At 32.2% G+C, this 15457-nt stretch overlaps 1 protein-coding gene across 1 annotated transcript; it reads left to right on the plus strand.

Moving 5' to 3' along the window:
* The first annotated feature begins 2391 nt into the window (after positions 1 to 2391).
* Positions 2392 to 3223, plus strand: LOC121130230 (endocuticle structural glycoprotein ABD-4). Its single transcript, XM_040725984.2, has 2 exons — positions 2392 to 2449; positions 2519 to 3223. The coding sequence occupies exons 1-2, from the start codon at positions 2429 to 2431 to the stop codon at positions 3143 to 3145; spliced, it is 648 nt and encodes a 215-aa protein (XP_040581918.1). The 5' UTR covers positions 2392 to 2428; the 3' UTR covers positions 3146 to 3223.
* Positions 3224 to 15457: the final 12234 nt, after the last annotated feature.

The following is a 15457-nucleotide window of genomic DNA, read 5'->3' on the forward strand; positions in this document are numbered from 1 at the left end:
AAGAACATTAAACATACGTAAAGATGTAAAATATATGTTTTGTACATTTATTTATATTTTATTTCTTATGAATAAAACGTATAGATGAACATTGTTTGTACATATTTTATACGGAATTGGAATAATATATTAAAATGAAAAACAAGAATGGCTCAGTTTTTTTATATAGGGAACTTTGAAAGAAATATGTAGAGCAATGAATGACTTGGGGCATTAAAAAAATATATATTAGTTCTATATGGTATGAAATATTGTTTTTTGACAAATAAATATATCGATTATGATATTTTTTTTGGAAGAGTCCATTTTTCCTATTACTAGTTATGTGTTTGGGAAAATAATGTTTAATTTGCGATTCCAATTCTTTTGTATTGTTATTTATTACTGGTATTTAACTATTTATTATTTTTCTATGTTATATATATATAAAATAAATAGCCCCCATCCCCAAAATTAAGGATTTTTTTGTTTTTACTAAAAAATTTAATATTTAAATTAACTTAAATTTTTCAAAATAATGTGTTTTTTCAAAGTAAAAAAAAAAAAATTCTGCTAAGCATCAAAGCCATTAAAAATAAGTATCTAAACGCTCCTGAGAAATGGTTTAAGTACAGAGTACTTTCAGGTACTCTTGAAACGGCCGGAAAATACTACAAAGACGTTCGAGGACATAGCTTTTTTCCAGCGGATTAACAAGATACGTCTGGGCTACTGGCTACAGACTGACATATCTCTAAACCGACCACATACCATGGGAATGCAGTAGATTAACAGAAATCTACAGTGGCGTACATTGAAAAGGTATTTGCCCTCCACCTTTCGAAAAATAATTTTTGATCAACATCAAACGACGAAAAAATCAGCACAATAATTACAAAGGCACAAAAAGGCACAAATTGTCACTACAACAGACGATAACTTTGATGGCATTTGGCCTATATTAAGATTCTATTTTAGGACTTTGAATGGGATTATTTGTTCATTATTATTTTATTGTCATGCAGACGGTTTTTGACGATTAAAAGGTAAATTTGCATTGTAGTACATGATTGCCAATGGTGATTAGAATGAGTACAAAGTTTTTTTTAATGATACATCTTATTTGCTAAATTATTTTATCAATGTAATCTGTATTTGTAAATTGTTGAATAAAATGTTGGCCTAGTGGGCAACCAAAAAAAAAAATATATATATATTTATAATCTCTGGACGCCCTTGATAGCAAAATTGTATTTTTTAACTATTATTTAGAATATAAAGGAATCGCAATTGTTATTTTTTGGAATCGTTTTTGGAAAAATAGGATTGAAGGAAGAAATCCTCAACTTCGAAAATGAATCTCGACTCTGTTGAAAAACAGCATATGACGCCATGTATTCGACGGACGTTTCTGCCTTTTATACATATTAGTGTCAATGTCATTGTCGAAAGTGAGTTTTGAACGATTGTTTTCTGCCATGAAATTCATTCAAATGACCAGTGGGCATTAATTAAGGAGGATTTTCTTATGAACATACTTAAGGTCTTTATTTATATTTTTTTGATGTATACACAATGTCAAATAGATTGATTATAATAGGCCACTATTGGCAACAACAAGAAGTCCATTACAGCCCTGCACACCCAAGAAGAACCAAAAATTATGCAGCAATAATATGGTTGACTTCTGGTCGGCCTCGATTAGGCCCTCCTCTTCCCCTGAACTCAACCTATAGCATTGCAGTATAGTACGTCTTGTATAAAAATGTCACACACTTTCCTACAAAATTGAATTCACTCAGAGCTGCCAATTTGACAGTGGGGTTCGCCATGGAATCGGCCTTCATCTTAAGGAGCTGTCAATCTGTTCACCGGCGTGTCGAGACTGTTATTGATTGCAAAGGAGAACATATTTTATAAAAAATATAGTTAAACATAGTATTTAAGCATATCACAAATTGATTTTGAGTCTTCTTTTCTTGATTGAATAAAAACAAGCTTTTCGTTATTTAATGATGCTACTGAAAGTTTTGGGGCCCCACTCTGTAAAATTAAGTAAAAAGCTAATACAGAATAAAGTTATACCTGGGTAAAAAAAAACCATTTTACATCATCACTATTTGTTTTTCCATTATAAAGCCAAAATTATTAATATTAAGCCTTGTATAATTTACTTATATGGATATATAACCTTACTATGATGAAAAATTAGGCAATAAGATAGGCTCAACTGTATTTTATTATTCATATTCATCATATGAAATTATAATTATATTCCTCTCTCTAATTTGTGTACGATGAAACACACTTTCTTATCCCCACACATCATAACTTGTGCCAGTTAAGTGTGCAACCAACTATTTTTCTATGCCTTTAAATAGACGTACCATTCGGTTCAAATATATCAGTTCCTCACACATCTTTCCCTCATAGGAATCAAATCTTTTACATGAATATGAAATCCCCATTGGTAAGTTCCGTAGATATAAGAAATGCTCCTTACAGACTTAATCAATATCTCTCCTTGGGGTGTACTTAGATGATCCTCTGCCTTTGTCTGGGACTCTTCGCAGTTACAGCCAACGCACTTCGAATCAATATTCGCTCTTCACCTGCTTCTGAAGAGGTGGAAGAACCTGTACTCCTCCAAGAGCCAGACATCCAAAAACCATCCTCCAACAACGATACAGCAAGAGAATCAAGATCTATTGGCTACGGATTAACCCCTCTTGGCTCCTCTTCTAGTAGTGTACGCCCCGTTGTCAACATATTGAATGAACATTTCAATGCCCCAGGAACCATCGGGGAAAATGACTTTGATTTTTCTTTCGAGTCAGAGAATGGGATACGTCAAGAGACTGTGGGTGTAACAAAGACAATTGGTGATGAAACCGTAGTGGTTATGAAGGGATCTTACTCGTATGTGGGTCCTGATGGGCAAAATTATGTTGTCGATTGGTATGCTGATGAGACTGGCTATCATCCCTCTGCCCCTCATCTACCCAGAGAGGTTTCCATTCCCTATCCTGAGATTGCTGATGCTGTAGATTCTCAAATCACCTTTGCTGCCGAAGAAGAGGCAAAAGGTATTTTCTATGATGAGCCAACGGGCTTCTCTTCTGAAAAAAGTATAGGCTATGGCTCAAAGGATAATTACATCTTTTAACAATGAGTATTAGGCTGATTTTCAGTTATTATTTATAGACTATTTATTATTACGTCATAATAAACATTAATACAATCATAGTTGGACCCTCAATTACTTTCCTAATGTGTTTGTTAACTCCATCATTAAAATGGATAGATTAGCATGAAAACATTAATTGCCCTTAATAGTTGGAACATCTGATTTCTACAATAAACATTAGTAATGTAGTTTGGTACTTTGTATATGGTGCACTTTTTACCATCTGTATTTCATACCTATGAATTGATAATCTTAAATAATAGTAAGCGAAAAGAATACTTAACATTATAAATGATGGATTTAAAAAAAAATTAGTTACATACAGGACTAGTGTAGGTTGGCCAGACTTTTTTTGACACATTAGGGGTATTCCATGTCAAACATACACAAAGTTCAGGCATCGCCCTTGACAATTTTGATAATCTTTGGTTAGGATGGATATCCCATTAAAGAAACAACATGTGCCAAATTATATACAAGTGGACGTGTGAGCGCCCATTTTGGATTCCTTCAAAGTTTGGCCCTCTTCGAAAGATCTTCGAGCTTGAGTTAGCCACAACTGCATTAAAAATAAACCAATTTCATTTTTTAGTATACTTTCTACACTAAGAGCTATATTTCGTATACCCTAAAAAAATGGCAAATGTGCAGAAAATACCATTAAAACGTTACTGCGAAATATAAAGAATGGCTCCCAGCCATGGTTCAAAACTGATTTTGCTAATTTCTTGTAATTATTTTAAACTACTCATATTCTGTATGAGTAGTGGAATGAGTCTTTTGAGTTCTTTTGGCCCTTACAGACCTGATGTAACCCCCTAAAGTGTCTGTTATCCAAACACATAGGCCCTAATCGCCATGTTCAGCCAGCACTGAGACGCCATGACATCGATGTTGCTAAGGGTAGCTACATTAATGATTGAGAGAGCTCAGAAACACATTTAGTATTCATTTTGTTGAAATTTTATTGCTAATTAATAAATTACATCTTGTTGAAGTTGGAAATCTTCAGTGTTCAGATTTTAATGGACCTCTCGGTACCTTAAATATTACGAGAATATTACAGTCTCTGGGATGCTACGCTCCCTCCTTGCCCCCCAGGAAATTTTCAAAGGTTTAAAAATAATTATGGATTGAATTTTGAATGGGGATATGAAGAGGAAATACACATAATTATATAGTTATGGGGGGTATATCTAATTATTTCCACAACCTTGACCTTGTGAAAGGACAGATTGTGTAAGGATTGATGGAGATTACTTAAATAATACAAAATAAGTAATAGATATACAAGCAAATAAGGCCCGCGAATAAATTATGTTCAGACATAGAGAAAATAATTTTTTATTACAAAGGATTGAACTCTACTTTTTCCAAGGTATAAATCATACTTAAAGCCAAGAAGAAGAATTGCTATTTTAAGAAAAAAATAATTTATATTTCAAATATGTCAAATAAACTCTCATGATTTATTGATACTCTAAACCATTTTTCTTATTGTATAAATATATTTACTTATCAAACGAGACAGAATTTGAGTGGCTATTATACAAAGAACCTGAGGCCACTCTCAAAAAAATAAAAGATACTCAAAAGATAATGTACCTATTTGTATTGTCACGATACAAATATTTTTTGATTTATGTTTTGATACCAAATGTTTAAACAGCAATTCTTTACTATTGCATACTTTCAATTAAAATATAAAACAAAAATGTGCTTAAGGGCAACTCAAATGCACATATTATGGGGTTTTTAGACCTTTTTTTTTTTGCGTTATCCACGAAGTTGCATGATTTTTTTTAACAGTAACAAAGTCTTTCATATTTATCTAATAGTGAACAATTTTGTTTGTGGTAAGGAGGGTTTGAAGGAAACTCATCCATTTGGTTATTGGGTCATGCGTAGGCTATCTTTTATGACTTAAATAGGATTAACGGTACTACCACAGAGTATTAATATTAGAGTAGTTCATTACAATTTTATTCCCATTACTTTTGATTACAAGGTTTCATTCAACAACCAAACACAAGCTGGAACACAAATAAACAAGTTTTGTTTTCATGCCATATCTTTAAGTATACAAATGTGAGAGCAAATATAAAAAAAGGAGCCCGTATGCAATCTACTCTGCACGAGTGTCAGCTCTGTGAAGGCTGCAGAGGCCGTTAGCACATCCATTCAGACTGCCTACAACGTCAAACAGGCCATAGGGCCTAAATAAACAAACAACTGAAACAATTATCCCTTTTTGAAAAATGAAACTCATGTTCAAATTGACAAGTAGAAAAAGCAGCCTTCACGTTTAGCTCATATTTTATAGAACTCTTATTATTTGGGATAAGTTAAAGTTCAAATACTCATAATTAACTAACTCCTAAATACATAATGAATAACTACTTAGCAGAGGCAAGTAACGTCAATGCTAATATGTTCTCCCCTCAAAAACGGCAAGATATGGATAATAACGATTATAGAATAAAAACCTGTTAAAAAAAAGTTCTATGCTCCATAATTTGCCAATCAAATTAAAAATATAAGGAAATAAAGTTCCACACAACAAGTACTTAATGCATACATTCATTCACACTATAGAAGGGTCATAAAAGAGGCTCTTTTTTGAAGATGATCTCAATAAATCATAAGGAAAACAATTCAGAATGTCAAAGAATGAGTGGATATAAGCCTTTGGCTTAACGTGTATACCTTTGTTATACATGAGCAACAAGGACAAATACATTATTTGGTTGCAGGTGGAAGATATAATTGATGGGAGCCTCATAAATCTTTATGGGTAATAGATATCTGTAAAAAAAATCTGTTTCATTTTTATATGTGCACATTGGATTTTGTTTGAATTTTTGGATTTTTAGTATTCTTTATTACTTGAAAGTAAAAAAAATAAAAATTACCCTATAACTTTGTAACTCAAAAAAAAAAAAAAAAAAAAAAAGATTGAGTCTAATAACTACATATACGGACAAAAATGAATTAAAGGTCTATATTTAGTTGTATATGGTCGGCTATATTCATTATTCCCCCTCACATACAATATAAACCAGTTTATATTTTATTTTATTATTTTCATGTAATGGAATGGAATTTTAAATATATTAACATAAGTAAAATAAAATAAAAAAAACATCTTCTGGACATAACAATTTGAGATTCAAAACTGTTGCTTTTGGGGTATCTTTAAAAGGTGGGGGGGGGGCGATAACAACAAATGACTTAAGCAGATAAAATGTGTGGTTACTAGTATGTTGAATTTATAGATAAAATAAAACACCTAAGGTTGTTATTTATGAGCACAAAGTCATTGAAATCCATAACTCATAACTATCATAAGTATTTCTTGATTCTAATTATTAAAGCATTGTGTTTTTTTAATTTGAATCTTTAAATATTTCTTACTCCTTTATTATATGTAGTCATAAAATGATGTTCTCCATCCTCCAAAAAATTTTCATCTTGAATCCAAATAATACTAGAATGGGCACTCAAAATATAATGACTTATGTTTCTCAATTTATGATTCTTTTTTTAGTTTTTGTGTTACCTGGATCTTTCAAACCTTATACAATCTGTGTACTAAGTTTAATCAAAATTGATCTATTAATTTTTGCCGTAATCCTGATAACCAAAAATAAAGCAACAGAGGTACTAACATAATCTTTGTTCAACTTCGTTGGCAGAAGTAATAAAGAGGGATACAGGCGTTACCTGTACCCATAGGTCCCTACCCCGAACTTTAATATTATCCGAAAAACGTTAAAGACAAATAACAAGACTGTCATGTCTTTCATAATAAAAACCCAATAGTTGTATGGAAATAACCCTTTTGTGATTAATCAAAGCTCCATGCTACAGATACCATCAAAGCCTGCAAAGAAAAGAAAAAGTTGCATATGTAACGGGGCGAAATGAAAAAAAAAAAAAAAAAGGCAAAGTGACGTCATCTGTACTATCAGAACAGGTGCCATGTTACTGGGGAGGAAGATCACTATGGTCGGGAATCTACTCAAGCTAAACTCGATATTTGGATAATGGACACGGCAGATCTTCCCATCGGCATGCTCCCAAAATGTGTAGTAGAGGTGGTTTTGCATCAGGGCTGTAAGAAATCCAAAGACTCATATACAAGATACTTGCAACAGAGTAGATCTGTTTCTTTCATTGCTGATATCCAAAGTAGCCTCTGCACCCTCACAAGGCTCTCTCCACTCACTTGGCTCTCTGGACAATCTGGTGTGAAATCCCGATATTTCTATCTTGGGCCCTCGTGGACTTGAGGAGATTGGAATGGGATGTGTTCTTTAACTCCTGCGTATCCACATTGCCCTTTTTGATGAAGCCCTTCTTCTTCTCCAATGTTTTTGACTTGCTGACGACGTAGCTGGTGGTTCTGGAGACGCCTAACTTCTTAGAGTTCGTAAATTGAAATTCGTCTATCGCGTTCAAGTGTCAGTTTCTTTTTTAAAAGTAACTAATTGCTTATTCTTTAATATATCGAAATCTGAATTAATTTCAATCACTCAAACTTATTAATTAGATTTTAATGGACCATCCGCTAGAACAATAAATTGTATGTTTCCCGTGCTGTCTCTAACGCTTTAAAACAAAGTAGCTAAACCTTTCCTGTTAGCTTGAAGATATACATGATTGTAGTAATATATTTTTCTCACGCAATATATTGCTTCTTCTCCACAGATGGCGTTACTGTGGCATTTTTCTTTAGCTGAATGTACCTTGTTAATTCAGTTAAAAGGGTGAATTTATGTATGCAACGTATATCGTTATGGAGTAATATCCAACACCCCTAGCGGACAAAGAAAGTGTTACCACAAGGACTACCTTGCATAAATATTGATCTTGTGGTCTTCAATTCAGCAATTGTTGATATATACGTACATATATGTACAATAATGTATCTGTATATTCTTTCCTTGCAGAAAATGTATATGCATTTATTTATGTGTGTCAAAAGAGATAATGCTTTAATCCAACGGGATTATGTATACCAAGTGACCACTTTGCAAACTATATTTTATTTGAATCTGCTTTAAAATAATTTACAGGAAATGAAGTGATAACTTGCGTACAATATCTATGCATGTAATCTGATGTCATAAACATGGTGGTGTTGAGGGGGTGTCGAATAACGTTTAAGTAAAAATATTTCACGGTGCTATCTTACTAAAAACAGGTGTCCACATCTATAGTGCGTATGTCTACACATATACACACTGACAAAATATTTTGTATTTTAGGTGTGTTAAAAAAAGAAACTGAAAATCAACTTGGTAAGACTGAAAATTTGAAGAATGTTTTGGAAGAGAGCAGCTTAGCTGCCATAAACGTATGGCTGCTAAGAACTATCACTAGTTCAGCTACAATGATCTCTGACGAGGGAGGATGGGTAAAAGCAAATAAACAGTGAAACTATAATGTCTCAATTTTACTCCTAGTCCAACAAGTACCGTCTTTTATCAAGACACACAAATGTTTAACCATGCTTTTAATATAATTAAATGTACGAAGAAAGGAATTTTCCTACTCAGCCATTAAATAATAAGACAAAAACTATGTAAAAGAAAAAGAACATTTTTCACTTTCGTAATTTAAAAACAAAACAAAAACGGAGCAACTAAAAAATTTAGATATTTAACATTCAGGTCCTCTTAAAATATTGTTGATGAACACGGATTAGCCCGAGGTTAGTATGGGATTGCTAAAAACCCCCGCAACTTTATCTTAGACATCCAAGACCACCAAAAAATAGTTCCAAGCCCTTGAATTCCTTGGACGAACTAACGGTTTGCTTTTAACAATCCCCCACTGCCCGCAGGCCACTAGATAATCCGCTGACGGAGGATATTCAACCATATTTTAATAGGACCTAAGCTTCCTCCTATAGTGTAAAAATATTACTCACACTTGAAGGTACTCCCTTGGGGGATGGAACTAACAAAAATCTTTATATTTGTCATCAATTATATTAAGCGAATTGATAATGTGTTATTATTCATCATAAATTCAGACAATTTTTTCTAGCTACATAAATAAAGGATCGAACTTGAATTTTTTTAAGGAACAACTGGCCTAAACTACTCTCTTTACAAATACTATGAGGGTTACCATGGCAATTGGCAGACATTTGACCGTATATTGATATACTTGTAGTATATGACGTCAGAAAGTAGCCCTTTTGACACGAAAATGCAACTTTTTTCATCTTTTAGGGCCTATTATGATATAAGTAGTAGTAATGGGACAAATGCAAAAAAAATCCGACTCCAATTATTTAATATTTTAAATAATATTTATAAATACCCTTTTCCTATAAATTTTTAAGAATTAAAATTGATAAAATAAATTGCGAGGAAGACGATTCCTTTATCCGGCGAGGTTTTTTCTATGCGAATTTTCCCAAAGGCGTAACTAACTTTCCAAATGTATATTTTGCAAAGTTGAGTTTTCATAGATCTTTTTACAAAACTTAGTCCTCTGAAATAGTAATATTTGCACCGATCCCATGTTTTAGATCCCTTTTGTTCAAGTATAGTTTTTGTTCAATGTTTCTTCAGAGTTTTCGAGCATTTATTATAATAAATTGTTTTCTTACAATATTTATAAGATTGAAGTAGGAAATTCACAAGGTCGTTTCTATATCTTGACGGATATATTTAATAATTTATTTTTTCATAACTTTGAAAAGTAATAAATAGTTATATACTAGTAATAAATAATTATACATAAGAATCGTAGTCGCAAATTAAACATTGTTTTGCCCCGATACTGATTCCAATTCCAATTTCGATTAATCCTCCCATCACTAATAAGTAATTATACTAATAGGAAGTAAACAAGGACTTGATTAACAGACGGTTATAAATATAACTTTTTTTGAGAGAAAGTAAACGCTCGTGATTATCTTTTTAGTATTCCATCAACAGATTATCATTATAAAAGACCCATTATAACAAATGAGAAAAGTATATTGCTCAATATAGGTTCAATAAGCGAACCATTTATTACGAATAAAATAACAAAAAACATAAATAAAGAACAAATAGCTAAAATAAGTATTCCTCAATTATTTATATGGGATATATGTGGCCCGTCAACACATAAACAAGCTAAAATACTTTTTTTTTTAAATTGAGTGTCGATTACAACTTTTGTACTCTTCGACAAAAATCAGCAATTGCAATGAACAAATTATTCTTAGTCACCCATTCGAAGCATAGCAAATTGTGATTGTGATAAGGTAAATGGATACATTTTATTTGAAAGGCCATGGAATCTGTTCCAAGAACGAATACATAAGAATTTACTCGAACTCTGGGACTCCGTGAGACGTTTGTTCGCAAGGTTATGAGGGAGTTGGAAACCTTTAAACGTGATTTTGAGTTCCAAGCCCACTTCATGGTGTTTTGGGTGGTTATCTCTGAAGGCAACGTCATGCATCTTCTCGTGTTCCCCAAAGCCTCAGGGTCAACACTGATACATACTTGGAAGTGCTAGAGAACAAAGTGAAGTCCTGGATTTATATCAATACCAATGAGAGGCCTTACACATGACATCTAGAATCAGTTCCCTACCACAGCACCAAAAAAAAAAGTCTTAAATGGCTACAAAACAACTTTGACGACTTCATCTCTCCAGAACTTTGGCTTCCAAACTCGCTGGATCTGAATCCAATGGATTTTTGTTTGTGTAATGGGATCGAACTACACACCAATCGAACCCCTTCAAGACCAAATATAAACTTATAAGTCGAATCAAAAAGAATTCTAGGATTTGCCAAGGATCCAAGATGGGAAGGCCTGCTTGCGCTTTCAGCCTCATATAGAGACTGTAATTAAGGTTTGAGGTGATTTTATGCAATAAAATAAATTAAAATCCATAAAGCTTTTAGAATCTGTTTTTATCTTTTAATCTGACAACTGGTTGGAGAGAAAATTGCCTGTACCTATAAAATATTTGTAGTAAAGAGGAGTCCATTATTTTTAAAGGTTTTCTTTTAAAATTCGTTTTTATCTCCTTGGCAATCAAACAAGTGCTAAGTATACGGTCGTACTCAACGATTTCTATTATTTTATCCACGTTTTCGACGATTGGCATTCCAGAGCCTGGTGTATCTTTGACATCGAAATTACCGAAAAGTAATCAATTAAACCAAAATTCGACGAAATTGGCTGTTACAGTATTAGGACCATAACCACTATTCACATCAGCCTGGTTTGCATCTTACCTTTTATCGAAGAAAAACTAGGGCTATAAACAGTCGCGTAGCTGGTCGTTTTTCGTAGGGATTGTGTCCCTTAAAAGCTTATATAGCACTCCCCATCCCACTTGTAGATGTATTAATAAGTCTGTGTTTGGTGTTATCACACATGGAATCCAAAATGGTAGATCAGATCAAACTGAAAGTTAGCAAGTAGACGTATAAAGTAAACAAACATGTTCCTATTATGTTTATTGGTTTCAAGTAATTCAAATCCTGTTTTTGACCGAATTAAAACTTTGTTTCCTTTGTTTCTTTCTATATATCTCTCCCCTTCTACAAGTTACAACCAAAAAATGTTATGAATAATTTTAAATGAAAGATTTACAGTAGTTGAGATGCGGATCATGCAATAGTTGAGTATTAATAGTATCAGTGAATAGTTTTTTTAATTAGTACAATGAATGTTGTATATAAATAATGGAGTTTAAGACAAAGAAATTGCAACTTGTACAATTTTCTTAAACAAATTGTAACTTGTACAAATATCTCAGCTTGTACAGGAGCATAAATATGCCAAAAGGGATCAATTATGCATCGAAAATAAATATATATAATAAATGTGTAATAATGAATCATATTATTTCAATACCCTATTAATATGAACAAAAATCCATCCAATGTTGTTTCATGCTTAAATAAACCTGTCAAGGAATCTCATTTTTTATACAACCGTATGACCAAAAAAAGCTTATGATTAATCTGTGCAATACGCATTTTTTAATCCCATAATAATCTTGATTAAAAAAATGTGATTATAACTGAAATGCAGTTCCATAATATTTCAATGTTAAAGTATAGTGTCTATAATATAATTTATAAAGATGAAATGTTGAGTCATTAATTACTGTTATCAATGTTGGTATCAGACAGTCATTTATTGGGTTTTATATTTGTTTACTTAATATGCTGTGCGTCAAAATAAAAATAATCATAAGCAAACATTAAGAAAAGGAGAAAATCCCAGTTTGTAATAAGTGAATATAGCATTTGGTCCATGAAGACGCAGTCCTCGTTCAGGGCCTCGATGCTCCAACCCAGCACCCTCCGGTGAAGATATTATCGTCTGTTCAAATGATTGAAACGTGCGTAGAAGAATTTATAAATTTCAGAAGCACATTTTCTCCGGGTCAGCCTCTAGAACATTGTAGCCTCGCTGAGAAGCTGCCCCTTTTGTATAAGATACCGCTTCATCCTCAGTTCCTCCCTGCCCATCCTACACATGGTTTCTTTATATACACCGGGCTCATGAGCCATCTTTCTCTTGGTACGCTTCTTTTTAATGTTAATATACAGCCTCGTTATCTTGATAAATTTGGGTGTCGTCATGGGCCTTGAGAAACCCCTCGCGTACCTGTCATCGACATTTGTGATCTCCTTGTACCACTTGGTCGTGTAGTTGATTAATAACTAGGACACATTGATGTATTTCATGGCCTTGAAATTGGCTTCCAAATAAAGCTAAATGATGGAATGTATCAGGTTTGTGATGTCGTCTTTATAGGATCAATAACAAATTTTAGAAAAAGTTTGTTGAGCACCAAACAAAGATGGGCATTGTGTAAATCATATCCAACAATCAGAATTAAAAAATATATACCCTTCTAGGAGTAAAATTAAGTTGAATTTGCTATTTTAAGACTAATGGGTCACCCAGAGGATGTTATAGACATATCAATTTTCACTATGACCTCCATGGGACTCAATCATTGCATAAATTAACCTACAGAGTTACCAATTAATTACTACAGAGAATAATTAATTTTGTATTAACGGTTCCAGAGTTGATAATATTACTTTTACAGTCAAATTATGGTCTTTGAATAAGTAGATCTTTTGAATATATACAGTTTTAGATAAAAAAAGTTTGCATTATCTGCCTTAGTTTTCCATTTTTCCTTTTGGTGCACTTTTTCAAAGAATAGACGCCTAATGAAAAGTATTAGAATTTCATAACTGTATTACGCAGTGTCTTTAATAAATTGTCCCAGAGTTCCTTTTAATATCTTATTCAAACCAGTTGCACTTATTAATATATTTGAAAAGGCGGGAAATCAGATGACACCATTTATAGTACTCTAGCTTAATTTATTTTTGAGTTATTTGCGTTCAAATAGTTTTGAAATTAGTAAAACACTAATTCGAGTATATTTGAGAATTGATTTCATTTTTTCCAACTAGTCCAGGTTTGAACAAGCTATCTAACCAAAAAAAGTCCACTGTCTAAGTCACTGCGTTTGCCCAAGATAGCTCTCCAAATAGGGAAAATTGGTAGATTTCACATCTTACCGATATAATAGTCGGAGCGCTGATAGCTTTTATCATTTGGAGGCTTAGCTTCAAAAATTATCAACACCGTCATATAGTTAATATTAAAAATGGTTTTATTTGATATATATACAAGCAGAGGGTGCCCGCCTCGCAGGGCTGATTAGATGGTTATTCAAACAAAGAATAAAGGTATAAGAAAAGAGACAGAGAGAGGTATTTAGAAAGAGAGAGAGAGAGAGAATGTTTTTATTTCGGTCAAAAATAAGCTCTTAAACCTTTCTCTCATGAATTTATAATAGATGAAATGAAAATTTTCTTTTACTTTTTTGCGATGTTTTGAGTATAAAAAACATGACCAAAGAAAAAATATATATAATTTAAAAAAATGTTAAGGATTAACACAATATTAGAATGTATATAAAACACAAATGATATATAAACTACCACTTTGAAATACATTAATTACAAATTAAGAATACTCCCAAGAGTTTAATTTCATAAAATGCAATTTTTAACATTAATCTAGTAATAAATAATTTACATATATTTCCCTGGACATAATTATATAAAATTTATTGAAACTGAAAGGATTGAACCAATCATGAAACAAGTAAACTCCGGTATTTCCGATGCATTTATCCCTAAACACATATTAATCCTATATTCTTACAGGCCAACCTGTCTTTTTGATAGAAGAGACTATTTTCTGAAGTATTACTCCTGGTAACGTTATGAAATCGAGGGTTAATTACCCCTGAGGGCCCAAAAATATCGTACAAAGATACTTGTTTATTTTATACGTTTACTTGCTAAATTTTAGATTAATTTCTTTCTACATTTTGGATTCTATATCTGATAACACCAAAAGTAGACTTATAAATGAATATCTGATATGATAAAATTTTTGAAAGGGCTTCAGAAATTTTTATTTAGGGTTCAAGCACCCCCAAAAATTAACTAGCAACACCACAGTATAATGGAATTAATGTATTCAGTATGTTTACGGATGACTATATATTGTAGGATCAAATATTACCAACTAATAATGGCAAACATAGGCTTAATAAACCTATTCAAAAATATACATTTGGGAATTTTGATATGTTTGTACATTTTTTCCCATGCTTTAAGATGTGAAAAGCTTGAAAATTATAAGGTTTATATAGCTAAAATATCCATTTTAATGTTGGGGTAAGCACTTTTTAATAATTTCAAGGAAGTAACGGTCAGATAAGATCATTTTTGAAATAAATATATATTTTCTATGAAATACCTGACAAACCTAAGCTAAAAGTACTATAGTAATATATTACCTCAAACCCACATAATGTGCAAAACCTGACTTCACATAAAACAATCAAAATACAGAATTGTTTCAACCTTATGATTGTTTATACATTGTTTTATTGTCTTGTGTTAAACGATTAATTCTCATCCATTTTCGTTGCTTGGATTACGTAAGCAAGTCTCATTTTACATGTAAAAATGACCTTCAAGTCAAGAATAGCTTTCATCTAATGAATAAACACATAGGTAACGAGATTCCGTACGTCACGTATATAAAACGAAACAAAACAAAATAAAATATTTATATGTTTCAATGCTAATGTATTTGAAAGGGGTTTGTGATCACTCAAATGTGCATATGACTCAAATAAGACTCTTTATTTTTATATTAACATCCCTGGAGCAATATATAAAATATTTAGCATTCCTTAATATTAGGTTAT

This window comes from Lepeophtheirus salmonis, chromosome Z, assembly GCF_016086655.4.
Source record: "Lepeophtheirus salmonis chromosome Z, UVic_Lsal_1.4, whole genome shotgun sequence".
In the NCBI taxonomy this organism is placed as follows: Eukaryota; Metazoa; Arthropoda; class Copepoda; order Siphonostomatoida; family Caligidae; genus Lepeophtheirus; species Lepeophtheirus salmonis.

Bases quoted from the DNA above. Each gene is read 5' to 3' on its own strand.
- LOC121130230 (XM_040725984.2), top strand. From the start codon at position 2,429: ATGAATATGAAATCCCCATTG. The intron at 2,450-2,518 runs GTAAGTTCCGTA...GGGTGTACTTAG, and splicing joins TGAATATGAAATCCCCATTG to ATGATCCTCTGCCTTTGTCT.